Source organism: Mus pahari, chromosome 9 (genome assembly GCF_900095145.1).
Source record: "Mus pahari chromosome 9, PAHARI_EIJ_v1.1, whole genome shotgun sequence".
NCBI classification, from domain to species: domain Eukaryota; kingdom Metazoa; phylum Chordata; class Mammalia; order Rodentia; family Muridae; genus Mus; species Mus pahari.
The window spans coordinates 33236325-33257545 of record NC_034598.1 but is presented as its reverse complement, the minus strand read 5'-3'; the positions used below and the strand labels follow the sequence as shown (position 1 = coordinate 33257545).

The window sequence follows — 21221 nt, the reverse complement described above, 5'->3', positions numbered from 1 at the left end:
GTGTGCTTACACTGACTGTGTGCCTACGCTGCTGAGAAATGGCAGCAAATTCATGAGTGGTATGTGCTTTGTGTAATGAGTCCATACATGATGTTTAGGTTGTACCAGCTTCATTCACTACAGCCGGTGCTGCCCTATAGAAGTGGAGAGGGGGTTCGTAATGGTGTGTGTACATGCCTGTGTTCATCAAGAGTACACGTGCACACATGTATGCCGTTGGTGTGAAATCCAGAGGCCGGTTCAGAATTCATCCTCTACTGTGCTCAGTTATTGTTCTCGTTGCTGTGATTAAGTATCCTGACCAAGAACATATGTGAGGAAAAGTGTATATGACTCGTGAAGTATGGTGGCTTCAAATCCGGGGCTGGAGAGTTCAAATAGAAAGAGGGAGGGAGGGAGGGAGGGAGGGAGGGAGGGAGGGAGGGAGGGACACAGAGGCACGGAGACACAGAGAGACTGTGTATATGTATGCATGCATGCTTTTGCATATGCATGCGTGAGCACATGCACGCATATGTTTTAATAGTGTCCATGCACACACTGAAATCAAGAAACACCTAGTTAGTGGAACAGAGCATGCAGGTTTAAAAAAAAGTTAAAATGCTAACATTCACTGATTACTTTTCTCATAATCCATCGGTAATCCAGCTCTGACCTACATTCATGACACCCACGGTGGGTCATATACAGCAGCCTTCCTAAATCTTCTTGACACAGTAGGTGTTCATTACGTTCCCTTGAAGTTCAAGGGCGTGTTTATCCGTATCTCATTTTTGACTGCGTGGCCAGTTAACAAAAGTTAGAATGTTTGTTTGGGAATAATTGAAGTAAATTGAGTTGGGTTTAGTACCTTGTGAAAAATTCCCTTAGAGCATTCCGAAGAGATTGCCCTGGCCCTATTGTAATCCGGAAAGATTCTTAAACATCAGTAATAGATGTTCAAATTACCACTCTTGGCAGCAATATATATATATATATATATATATATATATATATATATATATATACATAAATGTAACTGTGATTTCTCTCAGTACTTAACATCAAAGTTCACACATTCCTGTTACCCGCTGTACTGGGCAGCTGATCCCCAGTACAATGTCTCCCGGGCAAGGGCTTTGCCCACAGTGCTGGAGGCTACCATAACCTACTTATCTTTGGCTTAGGAGCCTCTAATCAAATCAGTGCATGAGAAATATAAAAACATACTCTCTCCTCTTCAAAAGTTCCCAGCACCCAAACCATTAATTTTAAGAGGACTCAGTGACAGATAAAACTGGCAAAAGGAGTCACACAGCTGCAGCTAGCCCACTCCCCCCGCAGATGGGCATAGTCATTAAGTACCTTTTACAAAGCTTCACATGATCAAGAACAGGTAAGAACTGTGTTAGAGAGAAGGATCGAGTGAATATAGTGTGTGTGTGTGTGTTTCATTTTTCTTTAATGAGATGCATGGGTATTTTGCTTCTTACATGTGTGGAGGAGCTTACAGAGGCCAGAAGATGGAGTTAGATCCCCTAGAACAGGAGTTATGGATAGTTAAAAGTGACCACGGGAGTGCCGGCAGCTGAGCAACTTCTGGGAGAGCAGCAACTGGTGTTCTTAAAGGCTTCGCTGTGTCTCCAGCCCCTGGGTGTGTTTTCCTCCAGAGGTTTTGTCAGTGACACAGCCTTGACCAGAGTCCCCAGACACTTTGAATGTACCTCGCTGAATGATCTCCCTTTTCTAAGGTGTAGTAGATCCCCAAATGATGTAAAACTATCAATTTGGCAAAGCCCTAGCAACCACAACCCATTGCGAAAGGTTTTAAATGTTTCTTTTCATTTTCTGAATTTGTAGGATCAGACTAGACATTCTGTAGTTTTGGTCTCCCATTGGATTACATTTTTTCGAGAGGTATAAAATGCTCTTCTAGTTCTGGAACTTCTTTGGTCAGCATTTGAGTTAGGGGGGACGGTGAGTGGTCGACTGGAAGCCATCCATGGTAAATTGTCAGCAGAGGGACAGTTCCCTGTCTTGAGCAGAAGGGGGTGGCTTCAGTAGTTGGGGGGGGGATGGCTTCAAGTGCTAGTAGGAAGCACTGGGGAACACTGGAGTTGATCTATGCAGATTTCCTGGGTTTCAATGAGAAAAAAGTCATCCTGGGCTCATCCCACAAGTTTCAGGGGTGGACCTGGAATAGTTGGGAGTTTGGGAGGGCCTTTTAAACAGCATAGCACTGCTACTGTTTGACCTCGAGGAGGATCTCTGTGGGGCTGATCCTGTGTGCTCTTGGGTTTCTGGGACCACTGAAAGAAACTGGAGCCTAGAGCCAGCAGTTCTGCTATTGTCCGGTGACACTGTCTGACCACACCAGCAGGTGTGTGCAGAGCCTGCAGCCAGGGATAGTTCTGCACTGATAAGAAGCCCTTGGCCTTTCTTTGGCTATCTAGATGGCTGTAGCCTTCTGATCAGAATGCTATGAATAATTAGTAATTAATAATCATTAGCTACCAATATTTGAAGATCATGGTTTTCTTTCTTTTTTTTAAATGTAGACTATGTATACATTCAAACTACTCTCTTTTAAATCAGTCATGATTGAACTGGTTGATTTTTGGGCAACATGACGTAGGTTAGGTATATGGGGAAAGAGGGGGATCTCTTTTGAAGACTTGCCCTCAGTAGGTTATCCATGAGCAGATCTGTAGGGCATTTTCTTTATTAATGACTGTTGTGGAAGACCCAGGCCACAGGGATTAGCCCACCCCTGGGGAGGGAGCCCCAGGCTGTATAAAAGCTATATAAAGGAGCAAGCTTCACAGAACAAGCCAGGAAGCCACACTCCACACCTCTGCTTCAGTTCCTGCTTCCAAGTTCCTGCCTGGAGTTCCCACTCCGGCTTCCCGGGATGATAGACTATGATGGAAATGTGCGAAGCAAATGGACTCTTTTCTCCCCAAGTTGCTTTTAATCGGGACTTTTTAATCACAGAAATAGAAAGCAAACTATGACAATGTCCATTAAGGGATCACCCATCATCCCAAGGGCCATAGTATGGAAAAGAGGCGGGGCCGTAGTTCTTTGAATGTCTGCTCTTTCGCTTCTTTCACTGGGTCTTCCAAAAGACAGTGTGTGTGTGTGTGTGTGTGTGTGTGTGTGTGTGTGTGTGAAGCTCAGAGGACAATTTTTTGGGATTGAACTCAGGTCACCAGGGTTGCTGGCAAGTGGTAGACGTCCCTGCTGAGCCATCTCCCTGGCCCCTACATTATTCTTGGAAGCAGGGTCTTTTCATCCATCTGGCTCAGCTGACTAGCCAGCCAACCCCGAGGATCTGACTGTCTCTGACCCGCGGTGCCGAGGTGAATAGCACACTGTTGCTGCTACTACTAGGTTTTACATGGGTGCTGGGTTTCGAACTCAGGTCCTAATACTTGCTGAGCCATCTCCCCAGCTGCTTCCCTGTGGGAAGAATAGTATTTACCTTTCTAATACAGGGAATACTGTTTCTCACTCCTCCCTCTTGCTTTGCTTCCCTGGACAATGATGGAGGAGCGAGGGATCCACATCACATTATCTACTGCTGGCGTATTTTTTATGCAGTGCGGTCCGTGGTTCCAGTAAATGTTTTTGTTTTACTACAAGAAAAGGAAAAAAAAAACCATCTCCAGTTCCTCATTAAATGTTACTTGTATGTTATTAGTTGGGCACTTTGGGTTTATTAATGAGTGCAATAATAAAAGTAGGAGCCGTGGAAATGAATCAATGGGTGTTTTTATTTAAGGCAGAGCAGAGACCGTGCTTACAGTGGCTGTGAACGTCTCGCTGTCGCTGAGGGCCCTGCTCGTCCAAACCTGTCTCTGATTGGTTTAAATAAAATAGGTCCAAGCACTTCATAAAAATGTCTTTGTCAGCCCTGGTTTTGCTTCTAAACCGATTCATCTCTGTCAGTGTTTAATATTAGTGCCAGGCTCCTGGCCATAGTCCATTAGTACTGTATTTAATTGTTCATGTTACAGATGATTACCAATATAAAAAGCCTTCGTGTTTTCCCAGCGCAAGGCTGTTGCTATGTAGACGTCTCAAACTCAGCAAAGCTTATGAAATAGGATTGCTTTCAACATTTCTTGCTGAGATTTATAGATTAAGTTACTGTTGATGAGAATGCCAAGAAATGTCTGTGTTCTCCCGGGCAAAGGGCTCTTCTGAGGACCACATTTTCTTTCTTATCCAACCCTGAAGATGCCCTAAATTATTATACTTTTTTTTTTTTAAAAATCGGGTAAGAAACAAAAACAAAATGGCTACTTCTGTGGCTTTTTTTTTTTTTAATAGCTTGTATTTTTTTTTTTTTCTGGAGTAGTAATTCATTTTAAAGGCTTTGTTTTCACATGCAAATTTTCTTGGTTTTTTTTTTTTATGTTTTTGAAGCACAAAAAAGGGGGATCTTTACACAAAATACTAGATTACTGGTTTTAATTTTCTTGAATGAATTACATGCTCTGTTTGTGTGGAGCACATGAAGTTGTTATTAGGGATTTTAAAAAGGAGCAGCATCAGGGCTAAAGCGCTTTGTGGTGTGCTTTTCTGAGTATTTAGGAAATCTGAATCCGAAGCAAATGTATTTGTTTGTGAGGGAAATGAGCGTTTACACTTCATCTTCTTGCGTGCATTATGTCCAATTTCAAATTCTAACCTTCTGCTTTTTCCGGAAGAGTTCCTTTGGTCAAGACTTGGTTACTCCAAATGGCTCTGACTGCTTAGGGTGAGCCACACCCAACCCAGAGGCAGGGGCAGAAACTGAATGACAGGCAGCTCACAGGATCTGCCCTGCTTTTCAGAAGGTGGTGGGCAGAATGGGGGGGGGGGGATTGTGTTCTGAGTAAGATAAGTACTGTGCTCAAAATCAGACCCCCAAATCTTTCAGGTTCATAACTGGGCAAAAAGCCAAGAGAAAGGAAGTCCAGGTGAGAGCCCATTCCATTCATGTCTAGGACACAAGTCCCTGGATCCTTGACACCCTTCAAGCTAATAAACACACAGTTGAGAAAGTCACAGGTGGAAAATATAAATATATATATATGTGTGTGTGTGTGTGTGTGTGTGTGTGTGTTTCCTAAACCCCTCCTAAGCTGCTCTAGTGTGTGACCCCTCTGTGAACTATTTGTTATCAGCCCATAAAAAGGCTTAGTGAACGAGGACAGCTACAGGTAAGCTTTGTGAACTCACTTTGAATCAGAGCAGAGTAATTTTATTTTCACTGAGTGTAATAAAAAAAAAAAAGAAAAAGAAAAGAAAGAAAGAAAGAAAGAAAGAAAGAAAGAAAGAAAGAAAGAAAGAAAGAAAGAAAGAAAGAAATCAGGGCTTGCATTGTGTGTGTCTTTTGAACTTCTATTTTCCTTAATAACTCATTTTTAGTGTATTTTACGAAAGTGGCAGAAGGGAACACATTGGGCAGCTAGAAGAGTAGCCCTTTCCTCTGGTCACTGGATATGTGTTATTCCCCATCGTGGTCACAGACTCAGGTGGCTTTGATAGGTTGGTGCATTGGGAGCAGAGGTTGCTGAGGGAGGCACAGCTCCTGATCCCTCACTGGAAGGCAGCCTCCAGGAACCACTGCTGGTTCATCAAAGCTGCAGAAACTCCTGGCTTATCTAATGTATCAAGATGTCTGACTCACGGGCCAGGGCTGACACTTAGATAGTTAAGGCTTTGGAAATCAGATGTGTAATAGATAGAAAGACAAAGAGGCGGCACAGAAGAGAGGCAGGAGCTCTCCACCCACATGAGACATCTTCCTGTAGGCTCTAGAATTTGAGCTGGATCTTAAAGAGGTAGGGTTAGAACTTGAGTCCATCATCAAACGGAGAAGGAAACTGGAGAAGGAAACTGTTTTGGGGGCAAGGACCATGTGACATCACCTCCCTTGTAATTCCCCGTAAGTTCCAGTTCTGCACCATGGATATAATGATTAAAATGAATTTAAATTTTCTAGGAAAGGCAGTCCCCTTTAGACCATGCCTGTCAAGGAGTGGAAAGTGAGATTACGATTTCTAAGGCCTGGTTTCCCAAGCCTGTGACTCAGAGGCAGGTAACGATGCTTGGTCCTCGCTCCCTCCAGAGATTATATCCAACAGGTAGATTACTCCAACCTTCCCCAAGAGTGGAGTTGCCAGCCAGAGGAACGATATCTGCTTCCTGACTACCATCTTGTTCATGGGAATCCAGGGGCAGACCCTTTTCCTCTTTCTGCAACACTGCCACCAAGCAAGCTTTCCTTGTCCCCTCAATACTAGAAGTCCAGCTATCCCTAACAGTAGCTGGAAGAGCCAAACTCATCTCGATGCTCTGTTAGCATAGCTGCTCTTGGCCTGCCTGTATCCCCACCCCACCCCACCCCACCCCACCCCCAGGCTTGCTCCCTGGACGGACCAGAATCTGGTCACTGTCCACCTCCCTCGCTGGAGTGACCTTTTACCATCCGTAAAGAATCTCTGCACAGAGGCCAGTCAGGTAATTCCATCCCAAGAGCCTCACTCTTTAAGCATGCCTAAAATGTTCTGGGAACTTCCCAATACCTAGATATTTCAAGAAACTCAAACAAGACTCTAGCCAGAGTCTTTAAAAAAAAAAAAAATTGTAAGCATTAGCAACAGCATCTGAAAAATCTCTATTTAAAAATTCTTAAATTTGCCTCTGGGTTTGAGCTGTAATGACTAGAAGCTGGAGTTTACACTGTTGAGTGTAGAAACAGCCCGAGGCGCACACTCTTCAAGCTTGTCTGTCTGCTGTGCTGGGAGCCATGGCGGATTCCTTTTCTGCCTGCCTCCTCTGGAAAAAGCTTGCCAAGTGGCACTTTTTCCATGCCTGAATCTTTTCTTGTCTCCTTCCTGTCCATTCATTGTCTCCTTTACCCACCTCCCTGCCGTTCGGACTTGAGAAACTAACTCTACAGGTCCACCCAAACTTTTCCTGCGAGTTCTCATCAAGCATGAATTTAAATTTGAGAATAGATTATGTGCCTTAGCCTCTTTCCTTTTTTTTTTTTTTTTTTTTTTTAATGATAAACAAGAGGCTTATGGTTTCTCTCTCCTCCGGGTTTTATCATTAAGATTAAGTAACCGAATTCTCAGGCTTGCCACTGTACAAACATCTTTTCAATTTTGAGAGGAACAGACACATGCCTTCACAAAGGATCCATTGAAAATTCAGAAAGCATGCTTCCAAGAGAGAAAGCTGAGGGTTGGGGGGGGGGTGGCGGGGATGGGGGTTGCAGGCTCAGATGACAAAATGAATGTAATTGTTTACCCTTAAAATATATCTTTAGCTTGGCCACTGAAAAATCTCTTGGAACATTGTGTTTTGGTACAAGTTGTTACAAAGTTGGTCCCAAGTCATGAGTTGCTGGAGAAGGTTTCAGAAGCCCTGGCACGGGTGGTGGCTTCTAGTGTGACTGGGAGTTGGGTGTGATAGCCCTCCATGGGAGTTGGTGTAATAGCCATATGGACTCCCACCTGCCATAACTTCTGGGATACATATGATGCTGAGAATTCCAGTGATGCTTATAGACTCACAAAAATGGTGTGCCCTGCCCTTGAAATGGATCCATGCCACTCCAGTCAGAGCTAGTCATTGAGAAGAATCATTTCTACCCATCTGTTGTCTGGCACTATGGAGGGCTGGGAGCTATGTATGGTCAGTCCATCTTCTGCAGTGAGCGTGTATTATCTCTGGGGCACGGAGTCATCCAACCTCCTAACCTGTTCTAGGTTTCTTCAGCTTGGTCTTCATTTGAGAGGCACGGGAATGACATCAGTCTAGGCAGAGAAATCCTCAGAAGTGGCGAACAAGCATCACAAAGCTAAGCTGAGAAGAACTCCATTAGAGAGACCGTGGAAAACATTAAGGGATGGAGGGAAAATTTCACGGAGAAGCCATTCTTCAGTCTCTTACTGTTTATAGCAGATTGAGCCCCATAAGTAAGATCAACCCATCCTGGAGCATCCTGGTATGCCTGTTGTGGCATACATCAGAGAAAGAATGTGCCCTTCTCGCAGGCTGCGGGGTTGCCTCTGATGTGAGGCGTTGACCCTTTCTTGGATGACCATGTGGATTCCATGAGCCTGTTGCCTCTGAGAAGAGAAGGCTCACCCTGATGCAATCTCATAGAAGCCTAGAACTTTCTTAATGTGGGCAGGTGCAATCAATTAGGGCATCTCCTAACAAGATTATGTCTCAATCTTAGATACTGAGATACTAATACCTAGATACTGAGGCAGGAAGCTCAGCCTAACAGACCTGGGTTGAATTCCAATTCCAGGACCCCATAGCTGTGTGCCACCATTTAGTTGAGGGTCGTCCAACCCAATGATGGTACAACATAACCTTGTCATCTACAAGTATGTTGGGGCACATTCCTAGTTATCCTGGCATGTATGTTATCCACGACCCACAGGTCAGACCACTTGATTCAGTTCTGATCCTAATTTTTGCCTCCCATAAAATGAAGTCAAAATAATATATATGTGGCTAGCTCTCTTTATAAGGGTCGAAGGGATGACATGCAAATCCCTGGTATGAATAGTGACAATATGGTGGCTGCTATTGCTATTATAATGCCTAAGTAATATATGATGATAACCTGCGCCTGGGTATAACTCGGTGGTACAGCACTTACTAGTATGGATAAGGTCCTGGGTTCCACAGATACATAGCATAACTGATCTTCTCTCTGCCTTTCCACCCTTCCCCTACCTGCCTCAAGTCCTTATAACCCGACTTCAGAGCACCCACCATCTTTATCTACCCCTTCCACACTGGCTCACCTTTGACAGAAGCCAAGCCATCCTCTTGCTGGGTCTCTGGATGACCCACCTTTTTATCTTCTGCTCGCTCTGGCTCACAGGCACTCCAGGACAATGCGGAAGGTATCATAAATAACAGTAGACCCCCCCCCAAAAAAAAAAAAAAAAACAAAGTTCTCTCACTAACTGTTCCAGGAGAGACCGGGGAGTCCCCAAGGGTCCCTGCAAGCCCTCTCATTCTGGTCTTCCCCAGGAAAAAGACCCTTTCTGAAAGAATGCTAATGTTCTGTCCAGGAAGATAATGGACTCTGTATCTTTTATGGTGTCTTAGCACGGAGCACTGTCTGGTTATTTGTATAGACGTCCCTTTTCACCAGTGCAGCACAGTCTGCTCTAAGTAACTCTTAGACACACTCCCTCAGGTTCTCTGGGTTGTATTTCCATTCATCTCCCTACCCGGTTGAGTTCTACCAAGGACTGAACGCTCCACTGTTTTGATGCTCAGTGTGTGCCATTGTGCCAGTGTGCCATTGTGCCATTGCCCTTTCTGGTGCTGGCCATTCTCCCCAAGGTCAATGGCTTCTGCTGTTTCACTCCAAGCCCCTCCCCCAACATTAACTTTTTTCTTTTCACATTAATACCATAATATGAAAATCTTGGTCAGAGCCTGATTGTTCCTCAAGCATCTTGTCCCAATCGAAGGGACAATCTCTATTCTCCACAAGGTCACAAAGCGCATGAGTATACATCTGGTTTCTGGTCTGTTTCCTCTGGTGCCTAAAGGCTGTTTTGGCGTTTTCGCAGATGTGGTCTCACATCTGGAAAGGTGGGCAGTGTGTGCGGCCAGCTCTTCTGTACTCTTGTGTGCCTTAGCAAGTATGCACCTTCTATCCTCACAAAGGGAAAAAGGCAATTCTCCCGGTCCATATTTGATGAAAGATTGCTTCCCATACTTCACAGGGAAGTTATATTTTCAATTTCTGGCTCAGAAGGGAAATGTCTGGCCAAGGCTTAGAATTTATCAAGCCTGGAATCAACTCAGAGATGTAATGAGGCCATTTGGGGTCAGATCAGGTCCAAAGCCCCAGAGGAACAAACATGTTATTTCTTTTCTATTGCCACAAAGAAGCCCTGCTAATGCAAGAATAACGGTAATGTCTTTAACCTACCGTACATGCCATCCTTATTATCTCTGCCCCTTACCTGTTCTGCTCTAACATTTATAGCAAATTTTTTTACACTTGAATTTTTAAAGATGGTTTAATACTGGGAGCATGCTCTGAGCCTGCCAGGGAAGGTTTGAGATACAGACACACCCTAAAGTCTCCCCACTCCCTTCCTTAATTCTCAAAATTGAATCAGTTCCGGACATTATTATAATATCCTCCTTAGAGCTCTCTATAAATAGATGGATCATCATTTATTTCTCCTCTTAAGCACCATTTGCTAAATGTTTTGGCCCAAAAGTTCAGTCCTTCCATATAAATATGCACCAGTTCAGGGGACATTATGGCTGCTCATTTGGATGAGACAAGGCAGGCATTGTTTTATTTTTTTTTTCCTCTGCTGACAGGGAAGGGAGGGCATGTCACTTAATAAATATGAGGGCCCTTTCTTCTTTTGTGCAAAGTGTAAATGACAAGGCCTGCGATATATACTTCTCTGAGGCCAGCCCGCTGCTTTTGGTCTTGAGAAAGAGAGGCGAGGCCCCAGGCAGGATTGCAGACTTGGTAAATATAAAATTATCTACCTTGGTGTTTAAAAAAATAATAATAATAAAGAGAGAGAGAGAGTTGGCAAGTTGCCAGATTCCTTACATTACAGTAATAGATTTGCTGACCCCTGACTTCCGCTGTAGAGAAATGTATTGAATATTTTATAATATCAGACCGAGGCACATCTAAAAACCTAGTGTTCTGAACGTCATTATTCAACTTGAGATTTAGCGAAGCCACAGTTATTTTCCAGCCGGCAATTTCTTGTACGATGATAATTTACTGGCTCAGACATTAATAAATCAAGGTTATAATGTCATTGATTTGTTAATTTTAACTTGGGTAGATTTTTAAGTCTCCCCCTTTTTTTTTTCTTTCTTTTAAAGGAAGAAGGACAAGGGGGGGTGGGAATCTGTGTTTTCACAGTGATTGAATTTAATAAGGATCTCTGTGATAGCAAAAGGCTCCCCTACCGTTTCTGCTTTGAGGTGGAAAAAATGTTATTCTTGTATTATTCCTGGGGAAAAAAATAAAATAAAATCTCACGCTGCTCCAAATCTTATGCCTAGGAAAAGCTGTTATCCCCCGCCCCCTTACTACGTGATGGCTTACCTAGTTCACATCCATTAGTGACATCGTAAATAAGCAGTTTGCTAATCTGAAATAGGAAATCTGGACAAGAAGACCCATTTATCTCCACAGCCTTCCATCTCTACCCTCAATGCAGAAGGGAGGTAGGGGTTTGGGGGGGGGGATCTGGACAGATTTTTAATGAGTGTTATTTCTCCTCTTTCTCTCTGCTTCTACCCACCCAAGACTCAGCCTACATTCTTTTGAGTTGCAGCACAATGAGAATATTTCTTCTGTGTAATAGATACATTTTTCACGGTGTGTGTGGGGGGCATACATGTTTGCTTTTCATCTGTACCATTTCGAAGCTGATTAAATCTTTGCTGTCCTGAGAGACAGTCCTCTGAGAGGCACAGGCATGTTACATTACACTACATTCTTTTATAGGCTACAGGCCTACATGGATGGCTTCCTGTATTGGGCAACGCTGATCTGAGAGAAGCTAATCTGTTTTTAACGATGACATGTGTGCGTGGAACATTGAAACGTTCAGAGACCGACCGTAGCTTTTGTCCTCTGGTGCTGTAGAGAAAAGTTCTAATAATCAGATGATAAAGATCACATCCTGTGGGGGTAATTGGGCTGCACGATGACAGAACTTACCAAAGGGGGGGGGGGAACACTCAAGGAAGTCACAACAAACGGAAGTTGCTGTATGAAACAGGGCTTGTTTATGTACTGTGTGGGAATATGCCCTGTTCCTCAAAGCTCGTATTTCAATTATTTTTCTTGTTTTATTTTGGGAGCCTTTTTCTCTCCTTCTGAGCAACTCTAATTATATTTCAATGATTTAGAAGTGGGAAAAAAAACACTCACTTAGTTGACCTACACACACACACACAAACACACACACACCCCTCTGGAAGCCTTGAACAAGCAGAGCTTGTATTTAGATTGAGTTTTACCCTTAGTCATGCCTCTTCACAGATACAAGAAACATTTAATTCCTGATTTCCTGCCTTCTGGCTTCAGGCCTCTGACCAGTAAAGTAAAGATCTATTTTTTTCTCTACTGGAGGTTTGCCCGCTGCTAAGTTGAGTCAAAATGAGAAAAGAGGATGGGGGTGGGGGAGGGGAATGAAAATACTGCCCAGCCTCATAAACTTGCAAAATTGTAAGATAACTTCCTGGGATCCCTGGGTGACTCCCCAACCTGTTCTCTGTATTCCTTCCTCCTCCTCCCCCTCTTCTTCCTCCTCCTCTTCTCACTCTGTACCACCATTCTCAAGCAAGATAGTCTCTTGTGATGTCACCATCTCCATTAGACAAGGGAGCCAGGGGAAGGGAGGTACCACAAATGGCAAACGTTGGAATACCAGGGCTTCTGAGCTCCTTGGTTCCCATGGTAACAAAACAAAAGCCCAACAAACCTATCTGTCCCAACAATAAAATGTGTTTTCATTAAAATCAATTTAAAATATTTTTCCAGCTCAAAATATTCGATGCATTTTTGCTCCTGGTTGGGAAAAAAAAATCCCTTACTTTCCGATATTGAAAAGGAGATCAAGTGTCCAGCTGAACAATGCAGAAAAGAGAGGAGTTGGTGTATGTGGGGGGCTGGGAGGCAGGAGTTGGAGACTTCAGAGATGAGACAAAATAGATTCAAGTATGAACAAGACTGCTTTTTTTTTCTCTCTCTCTCTTCTGCCTAGTTACGCTTTTCATTATATAAACACGCACTGTAATATTATGGTGGGAAGCAGGTATTTGGCAACCATATATTATTTTAGTAAGTCTACATGAAGAGAGCCGTTTCCAGTTTTAGAAGCTGTAACGTGTTTAAACTCGGGCTGTAATGGGATCTGAAGATAACTCTCCCCCACGGGTTGTGTTGATCTTCGTGACTGGCCCAGTGCCACACAGAGGCCTCCAAAGTATTACCCATGCCTCTTTGCACATGCCTTGTCTGTGCATGCTCACTAAACAGACCTGGGCCCTAAAATTCCATAAATCCGCATTTGACTTTTTCCACAACGTGCTTGCTTTTGTTGTCGGTGTCTCGGATGTCTCCAAGTCTTAACTGAGAACCCCAGAACAGTGGTGTGTATTTAAGTAGCTAATAGACAAATTGCATAATCAGAAACCAATTTTAAGATACTCAACAAATATTCCAAATCAGGATTCTTGGGAGTGGGGTGGGGTGGGGTAGGGAGAAGAGGTTCGGGTGTCTTAGCTTCAAAATAAAGGATTCCCAATATTTGAACAGATTGCTGCTGCTTCTAAGCCAAGTACATTTTCTTCATTGAGTCAACTTGTCGTATTTAAAACAAATTATGTTTGCTGTATTAAGGTTCACATTTTGAAGGCCGAGCCTTGTATTAATCCCACAGTGAGTCATTAATCATACCAAATGCATTAGAAAAACTTTAATCACTGGATTGTAATGCAACCCGTGCCTTTTAATTACATCAGCTCTTTCCCGGTTCAGATCAAGAGCTGCAGTTGCAAAGGGAACAGATTAAAAACAGAACTGTTTGATGTCTCTCTTTTTAGAGCAATTTTATGCACTTTGTTTTTAAAAGTTATGTAATTAAAATGTTCAGAATTTTTCAGTGCTCTGATTTTCCTTGCTGTGGTGGTTAGCTGGCTTCCTTCTGGCTAAGGCCCTTTCTAACTTGGCACCCCCCCCAAAAAAAAATAGACCTTCTCCTGGGTGGGGTTACCTGCTCCTTCGGGGCTACAGAATACATCTGTCTTGGCCAAACTGAGCATGCCTCCTCTTGACCTTTGACCTCGAGTGCTGGTCTTCAAGGTGTCACAGTGGAGAGGTGTCAAAGCCAGTATTATATATTGTATTTTTCCCCCAGTGGTATATATTTATTGAACCTGGGGTTGGGTTTCATGAAAGCAATTCCTATCTACTGAGTCATGACAAGTCTACATGTTGAGGTAAATAAAAATGGTAACTCTGACCAGAGATGCAAGCACATTCAAGTTGCAGGTCTAACAGATACTGTGACCCTTAGGATCATTGCTTAATCTTGGGAACATGGTGATAGTGGTGGTGATGGTGGTGGTGGTAGTGGTGGTGATGATGATGGTGATGACGACAATAATCCAAGGAGATGTGGCATAGATTATATGGAATGATTTTTACCGTCTACCTAGCCTGTCTTAGAATAGAAGCTGGATGAGGTCAGAGGCTCAGAATATTTGGTTCATGGCTGTATTTCAGTATCTGGAGCAGTGCCTGGCATAGGGTGGATACTTGATAAGCATTTGACTTAACTGTAAGTGAACAGCAGCTGTCACTATTTTCCTGATGTCACCGGCAATCGGCCAAGTGCTAGGGGCCATTGTGACAATGTCTGTCTTGGCTCCTTTCGTTGGTGTTCTTGGTGCATCAGCTCACAGAACCAAAAGGACAGAAGTCTTCCAGAGAAGTATTTAGGAGACCAGATAAGCAAGTTTCACTAGTAGAGTAGATTACATCGAGTGAGTCTCTGGGGTGTACACATGACGCAGGGATGTGGCCACTCAACAAGTGATTTATGCATGGCTTTGCTTTGCCTGGTTTCAGCTACCATGGTCAGCCATCATTGAAAGACAATATTCATCTTATTTGTTGGAGAGTTATATGTTCAAACTTTTACTATTGTAGTAGGTTGTTCTAATTGTTCTACTTCATTAATTATAGCTACTAACCTCTTATTCTACTTAATTTATAAATTAAGCTTTATCAGATATTGAAGCACAGGGAAAGAATAGGATACGGAGAGAGCTTGGTACAAATGACAGCCAGCATCCATGAGGAGCCTTAGAATGCATTGCTACAGATCGAGGGCGGGACTACTACGTAAGAGGAAACAAACTCCATACTGATGATGTCACTAAGCTCTATATCAATGATGTCACCAGAATTGGCCAACCGATGACACATCTCTTCTGCCTTCCATTTAGGTTAATCCTGCCATATGAAAGATTCATTAAGGGAGAAGAAGATAAGCCTCTGCCGCCAATCAAACCTCGGAAGCAAGAAAACAATACGCAGGAAAATGAGAATAAAACAAAAGTCTCGGGAAACAAACGTATCAAGCAGGAAGTAGCCAAAAACAAGAAAGAGAAAGAGAACACCCCCAAACCTCAAGATACATCTGAGGTGAGTGGCCACGCCCCTTGGTGGTGCCAACCCTAGGGAACACACTTCTTGGTGATTTCATAGCCAGATTTTTAAGGTGTGACTTGGGGGACCCGGGGAGAGGGGAGGGAGCAGGTATCAGAGAGAACAAAGGGTTAAAACCTCTGGGTGTCTCCTTGGGGTTTTTCTTTAAAATTTTAGGGGCATTCACTTCTCATTCAACAGCCTCGGGTTGAGATCAATTTATCAACATCTTTGGTCTATATTGGTTATGGGGAGAGTACAAAGTGATTCCACAGAAACCGTTAATATCTCTCGTATTAATAGGTAGTTTCTGGGCCTTTGAAGTGAAGCTTCAACCCCTGTTTTTCGATAGGAAGCACGGCCGGTCACATCCAGCCAACCAAGGAGGCTGATCTGGGCGCTGTTTCAACATGAATAATCAAAAATCCAGCTACCCATTTGAAAACAAAACAAGACAAGCAGCCGTTACATTCAGAGACAGCATGTTCTAGGATTCAACCCCTGAGGGAATTTGGGTAGTGATCTTCAGGCTTATAATGAACATGCAAGAGACAGGTTCATTAAATACCAGTTTAAAACACACTGGCATACACACAGAAAGAGACACAAACTCCCAGACGATTCCTTCTTTAAAAGATGATATTAATACCTTACTTTACTGGATGCTAAACCTTGAACCTCAGGTTTTGCACATACCAGTGTAGTGTTCCACTGGTGAGGTACAATACTGCACAGTCGTTCACTTTTTGATCAGAGACGGGGTCTTCGTAAGTTGTTGAACCTGGCCTTGAACTCATCCTGCAGCACAGGCAGGACTTGAACTCACAACCTCCAGTCTCAGCCTGGGCCAGGCTGAATTTTACTAAGTTTCATGATTTTTAAGTTCTACGTATTCTAAAAGGAATAAAATACAAGATGCTGCAGACTTGCAGACATTTGCAAGTTTGCAACAGAAATGGCCCAAAGCAAGGAAATTCCATGTTAAGGCTTACATTCCATTCCCCCTTGATTCTGGTGATTTATTACAGGGCTTTGGATTGGTCAGCTCGATTAGATACCAGATGTACAGCCAAAGCACCTGAGGATGCTTGGAGGATCATGAGGCTGGCTGACCTTTGAACAGCTCCAACTGGGTGGGCAAACTGTAAAGCTGAGCAGTTTGTGAACTGCAGCAAGGATCCTTAGTCCACTCATGGAGCCCCTTAGCTTAGGAGGTGACAATTTCCAAAAGCAGAGCAGCCTGGCTACAAGGAGTCCTTCGGATCTCTGAAAGCTGTGGCTCTCCCTGTTCTCCACAAGGAAATTATTCCACTGCCAGTGATGCCCTTTCCTGAAGTGGGCTCTGGGCATCTGGAGCATCCAAGCCTGTCATGTGAAGTCTCGACATCGCCACCTCTTTGAGTCACATGTTCAGTAAGAACCAGGCCCACCAACTCCACAGATCTATATTACAAATTCATCATACCTGTGAACCAGGTTTAGGAGTTGCATTTAATGCCATATTAGATGTTTTTGATGTTTTCTACCTGACATCTGAAGGCAGTGGAGAGGAGGGAAGGAGTCTAGTCATATCCACTCTCCTCGGGGATTACAAAGTACAGAGAGAGGCCCAGGTGGTTTAGAAAGCACAATCTTTGGAGGAAAGAAATGAGTACTTTTTCTTTCATTGGCCTAACTTTCAAATCCTTCCCTAAACCAGGTTTATAGACAGATATGCAAGACTCCGAGATAGCTGAAGGCCAAGGTCAAAGAAACTTTGTTGAGCTGAACAGTTTACCTCTTGCAGTCTCCTATTTTTATGTCTCTTAATGTATAAGCTTAAGAGTGGAATCTGTACTTAAAAAGACAGTTACTGTGCAAGAAGAGGGTCAGACTGTTGGGTATCACATATGCCTGGCAAGCAGGGTTATCTTCATGTAAATTTGAGAAAAAAAAATCCACAAAATGGGTATGAGTCCTTGAAAGTACTTTTCCTAACAATCCCCCAATCCAACTTTTGTTTTGTTTTGGTTTGGTTTGGTTTTGGTTTTTTTTTTTTTCCGAGATGGTGTTTCTCTGTATAGCCCTGGCTGTCCTGGAACTCACTTTGTAGACCAGGCTGGTCTCAAACTCAGAAATCTGCCTGCCTCTGCCTCCCAAGTGCTGGGATTAAAGGCATGCGCCACCACCTCCCAGCCCAATCTAACATTTTAAAATCTTCCTCAAAGGTATGATTTAGTCTCTAGTTTTGTCACAGAAGAAAAGGTACTAGTGATATGACTGGGCCAAAGGAGTAGGGACCAACTCAATAATGTTTCATGACATTGTTATTATGCAAAGGCTTGTCCATCAGCTGTATCACAACACTTATAAAAGTCCTCACGTTTATGACTCGATAGTAAATGGCTTAAATTGTGTCCATATCTACTACAAATAAGAAGTAGCCATCCCACTGACTGATTTATTTCAATAAGAAAAGCTGTGTTGGAGGCAACACATCTACCTGAATTATGTGAATTATTTCATTTGTGGCTTTGATAGCAATGAGTTTGGTGTGCCATAGTACTTAGACTATACCCTAACCCTGGATGCACACATTTCCTTCTGCATATGTCTTTGATATTACAACAAGACCAACACGTTGTATTGTTCTAAGAAACAATTAATGTGTAACTGTAGTTGGTTTCCAGTGGATCCCACTGAACTCCTTAGGAAGGGACGGTTCAGGGACAGTTCTTAAGGAAACCAAGGAAGAAACCTGTTTGCTATTGACATGGGGTTGGTTCAATTTTTTTGAGAGATGTTCCAAAAAAAAAAAAAAAACTTTCTAGGAAGCATCATAAAGTGCAACATATAATTTAAAACCCATTTGGATAATTGACTGCTTTGACAAGAAGACAACCTTAGAATTAAACTAAGTATCAGAACAGAACGATCTGATATGTCAGTACGTCACTCCGCTGTTTTGATAGGTGTCTCATAAGGGGCTGAAGTGAACACGTTTATTTTCCTGAATGTCTCTGTAATTTAGATTTCTTTGTTTAGAGCCATGATTGGGGAGTAAGAAAACCTTACAGAAACTTGGTGAGTTGATTGACAAGCCTGGCTTCAAGGATAACTGCTGTGTATGATACTTTGTTTCCTAATGAAGTGTGTCAGTGTGCATGGTTCTCTTCTAACTGTCTCCTACAATGTTTTTCCAGGTTTCATCAGAGCAAAGGAAGGAAGAGGAGACGTTAAGCCACAAAAGCGTCCCAGAGCCACTCCCTGCTCCTGAAGTAAAGAGGAAACCAGAAGGGCACAAGGATCTTGGAGCGAGGGGCCCAGTGTCCAGAGCAGACCCAGAAAAGGGCAATGAAACTGACGCAGGTTCCAACAGCGAGAAAGAAGCTGAGGAGGTGGGAGATAAGGGCCTTGCCCCTCTGCTTCCAAGCCCTCCCTTGCCTCCTGAAAAAGATTCCGCTCCTACCCCAGGAGGCAAACAGCCCCTTGCCTCTGCCAGCACCCAGATGGACTCAAAGCAAGAAGCCAAACCCTGCTGCTTTACAGAGAGCCCTGAGAAGGACCTCCAAGGAGCACCTTTCTCCAGCTTCTCCGCCACCAAGCCACCACTGGCAAGCCAGAACGAGGTAGAGGAAGAGCAGCTTCCTGCCACGGCCAATTACATTGCCAACTGCACTGTGAAGGTGGACCAGCTGGGCAGTGACGACATCCACACTGCCCTCAAGCAGACCCCGAAGGTCCTTGTGGTCCAATCATTTGACATGTTCAAAGACAAAGACTTGACCGGCCCCATGAATGAGAACCACGGACTTAACTACACGCCCCTGCTTTACTCCCGGGGCAACCCCGGCATCATGTCCCCATTGGCTAAGAAAAAGCTTTTGTCTCAGGTGAGTGGGGCCAGCCTCTCCAGCAGCTATCCCTATGGCTCCCCACCTCCTTTGATCAGCAAAAAGAAACTCATTGCCAGGGAAGACTTGTGCTCGGGTTTGTCTCAAGCCCACCACAGCCAAAGCTCTGATCACACGGCTGTGAGCCGGCCTTCCGTAATCAAACATGTTCAGAGCTTCAAAAACAAGGCCTCCGAAGACAGAAAGAGCATCAACGACATCTTCAAGCACGACAAACTGAGCCGGTCTGATGCTCATCGCTGTGGCTTCTCCAAGCACCAGCTCGGCTCCCTGGCAGACTCCTACATCCTCAAACAAGAAACACAGGAGGGCAAGGATAAACTGTTAGAGAAGAGAGCAGTCTCCCATGCCCACGTGCCCAATTTCCTGGCCGACTTCTACTCATCCCCGCATCTCCATAGCCTCTACCGGCACACAGAGCACCATCTTCATAATGAACAGTCCTCCAAGTATGCTGCTCGGGATGCGTACCAGGAATCCGAAAACGGCGCCTTTCTTTCTCCCAAGCACCCGGAGAAGATTCACGTCAATTATCTCGCATCTCTCCACCTGCAAGATAAGAAGGTGGCAGCGGCAGAAGCCTCCACAGATGATCAACCCACAGATCTGAGCCTTCCCAAGAACCCACATAAACCAACCAGCAAAGTCCTGGGCCTGGCCCACTCCGCCTCGGGGTCCCAGGAGATCAAAGGCACCTCCCAGTTCCAGGTCGTCAGCAACCAGAGTCGAGACTGTCATCCCAAAGCCTGCCGGGTATCGCCCATGACCATGTCGGGCCCTAAGAAATACCCCGAGTCACTTGCAAGGTCAGGAAAGCCTCACCAGGTGAGACTGGAGAACTTCCGAAAAATGGAAGGCATGGTCCATCCCATCCTGCACCGGAAGATGAGCCCGCAGAACATTGGAGCTGCTCGCCCCATAAAGCGCAGCCTCGAGGATTTAGATCTGGTGATCGCCGGGAAAAAGGCCAGGGCTGTGTCTCCCTTGGACCCGGCCAAGGAGGCTTCTGGGAAAGAAAAGGCCTCGGAACCGGAGAGCGAGGGCAGCAAAGGCGCCTACGGTGGGCATTCTGGGGCTGCCTCAGAAGGGCACAAGCTCCCTCTCTCCAGCCCTATCTTCCCGGGTTTGTATTCTGGGAGCCTGTGTAATTCAGGCCTCAATTCCAGGCTCCCGGCCGGGTACTCCCATTCTCTGCAGTACTTGAAGAACCAGACGGTGCTTTCTCCTCTCATGCAACCCCTGGCTTTCCACTCGCTCGTGATGCAGAGAGGAATTTTTACATCGCCGACCAATTCTCAGCAGCTCTACAGACACTTGGCCGCAGCCACCCCTGTAGGAAGTTCCTACGGGGACCTGTTGCACAACAGCATCTACCCATTAGCTGGTATCAACCCTCAGGCTGCCTTCCCGTCTTCTCAGCTGTCATCTGTACACCCTAGCACAAAACTGTAAGCCTCGCTGTGCCCAGCATCCCCAAATGGGTGTGGTCCATGGCACCAACTCTTGGAGGGGCTGGCTTGCAAAGTTGGAAGTCAGTATTCCTTCTGATCTGGTTTCGTCCCAGCCATAGAGGTGTACATACCTACCTTTTCGGGGACAACCCCAGCTTGACTGGCCAGTTGTGACCTCTCCCTTCCAACCCAGATGGCCTAGGGCCTGGGGGTCATTGTCTTTTCACATTGGTCCTGTGAAGGTATGTGTGGTCTATCCTGGAAGAACACAGAGGACCCCATCTGAGTTTGGATGGTAAGGAAGCAACTTGAACATAAAGTTCTGGGGGGGGGGGGAGGCAGGCTTTTCAAAGGCAAGGGCAAGAAAGACTGGCACGCAAATAGCCAGGGGACGCCCGTCTTTTTCATCAAACTTACCAAGTTCAATCAATGCAATGTATAGTAAAACTTTAAAGAGACCTTTCATTCTGACACTATTAAACAATCCAGAGAAGGAAACACTGTTAAACTGTATATATTCGCTTCTTAAAGCTACCCGTATCACTGTTGGCTCACCTAATTTATATACAGGTAGTTGTGTTTCCCTCCGGTTCCTTCTTGTTCCTGCCCTGGGGTATTTTTTTTTTTTTTTTTTTTTTTTTTTTTTTT

General features: G+C 44.4%; 1 protein-coding gene across 6 annotated transcripts in view; it reads left to right on the top strand.

The window, feature by feature from the left end:
• Nucleotides 1-21215, top strand: part of Arid5b (AT-rich interaction domain 5B) — a 180929-nt gene extending 159714 nt beyond the window's left edge. For all 6 annotated transcript variants that reach the window (XM_021205326.1, XM_029542685.1, XM_029542684.1 and 3 more), the window contains 2 exons: nucleotides 15028-15226; nucleotides 18412-21215. In XM_021205326.1, the coding sequence (XP_021060985.1) occupies nucleotides 15028-15226; nucleotides 18412-20574 (2362 nt within the window). In that variant the 3' untranslated portion in view covers nucleotides 20575-21215. The remainder of the gene's footprint in view (nucleotides 1-15027; nucleotides 15227-18411) is intronic.
• Nucleotides 21216-21221: the final 6 nt, after the last annotated feature.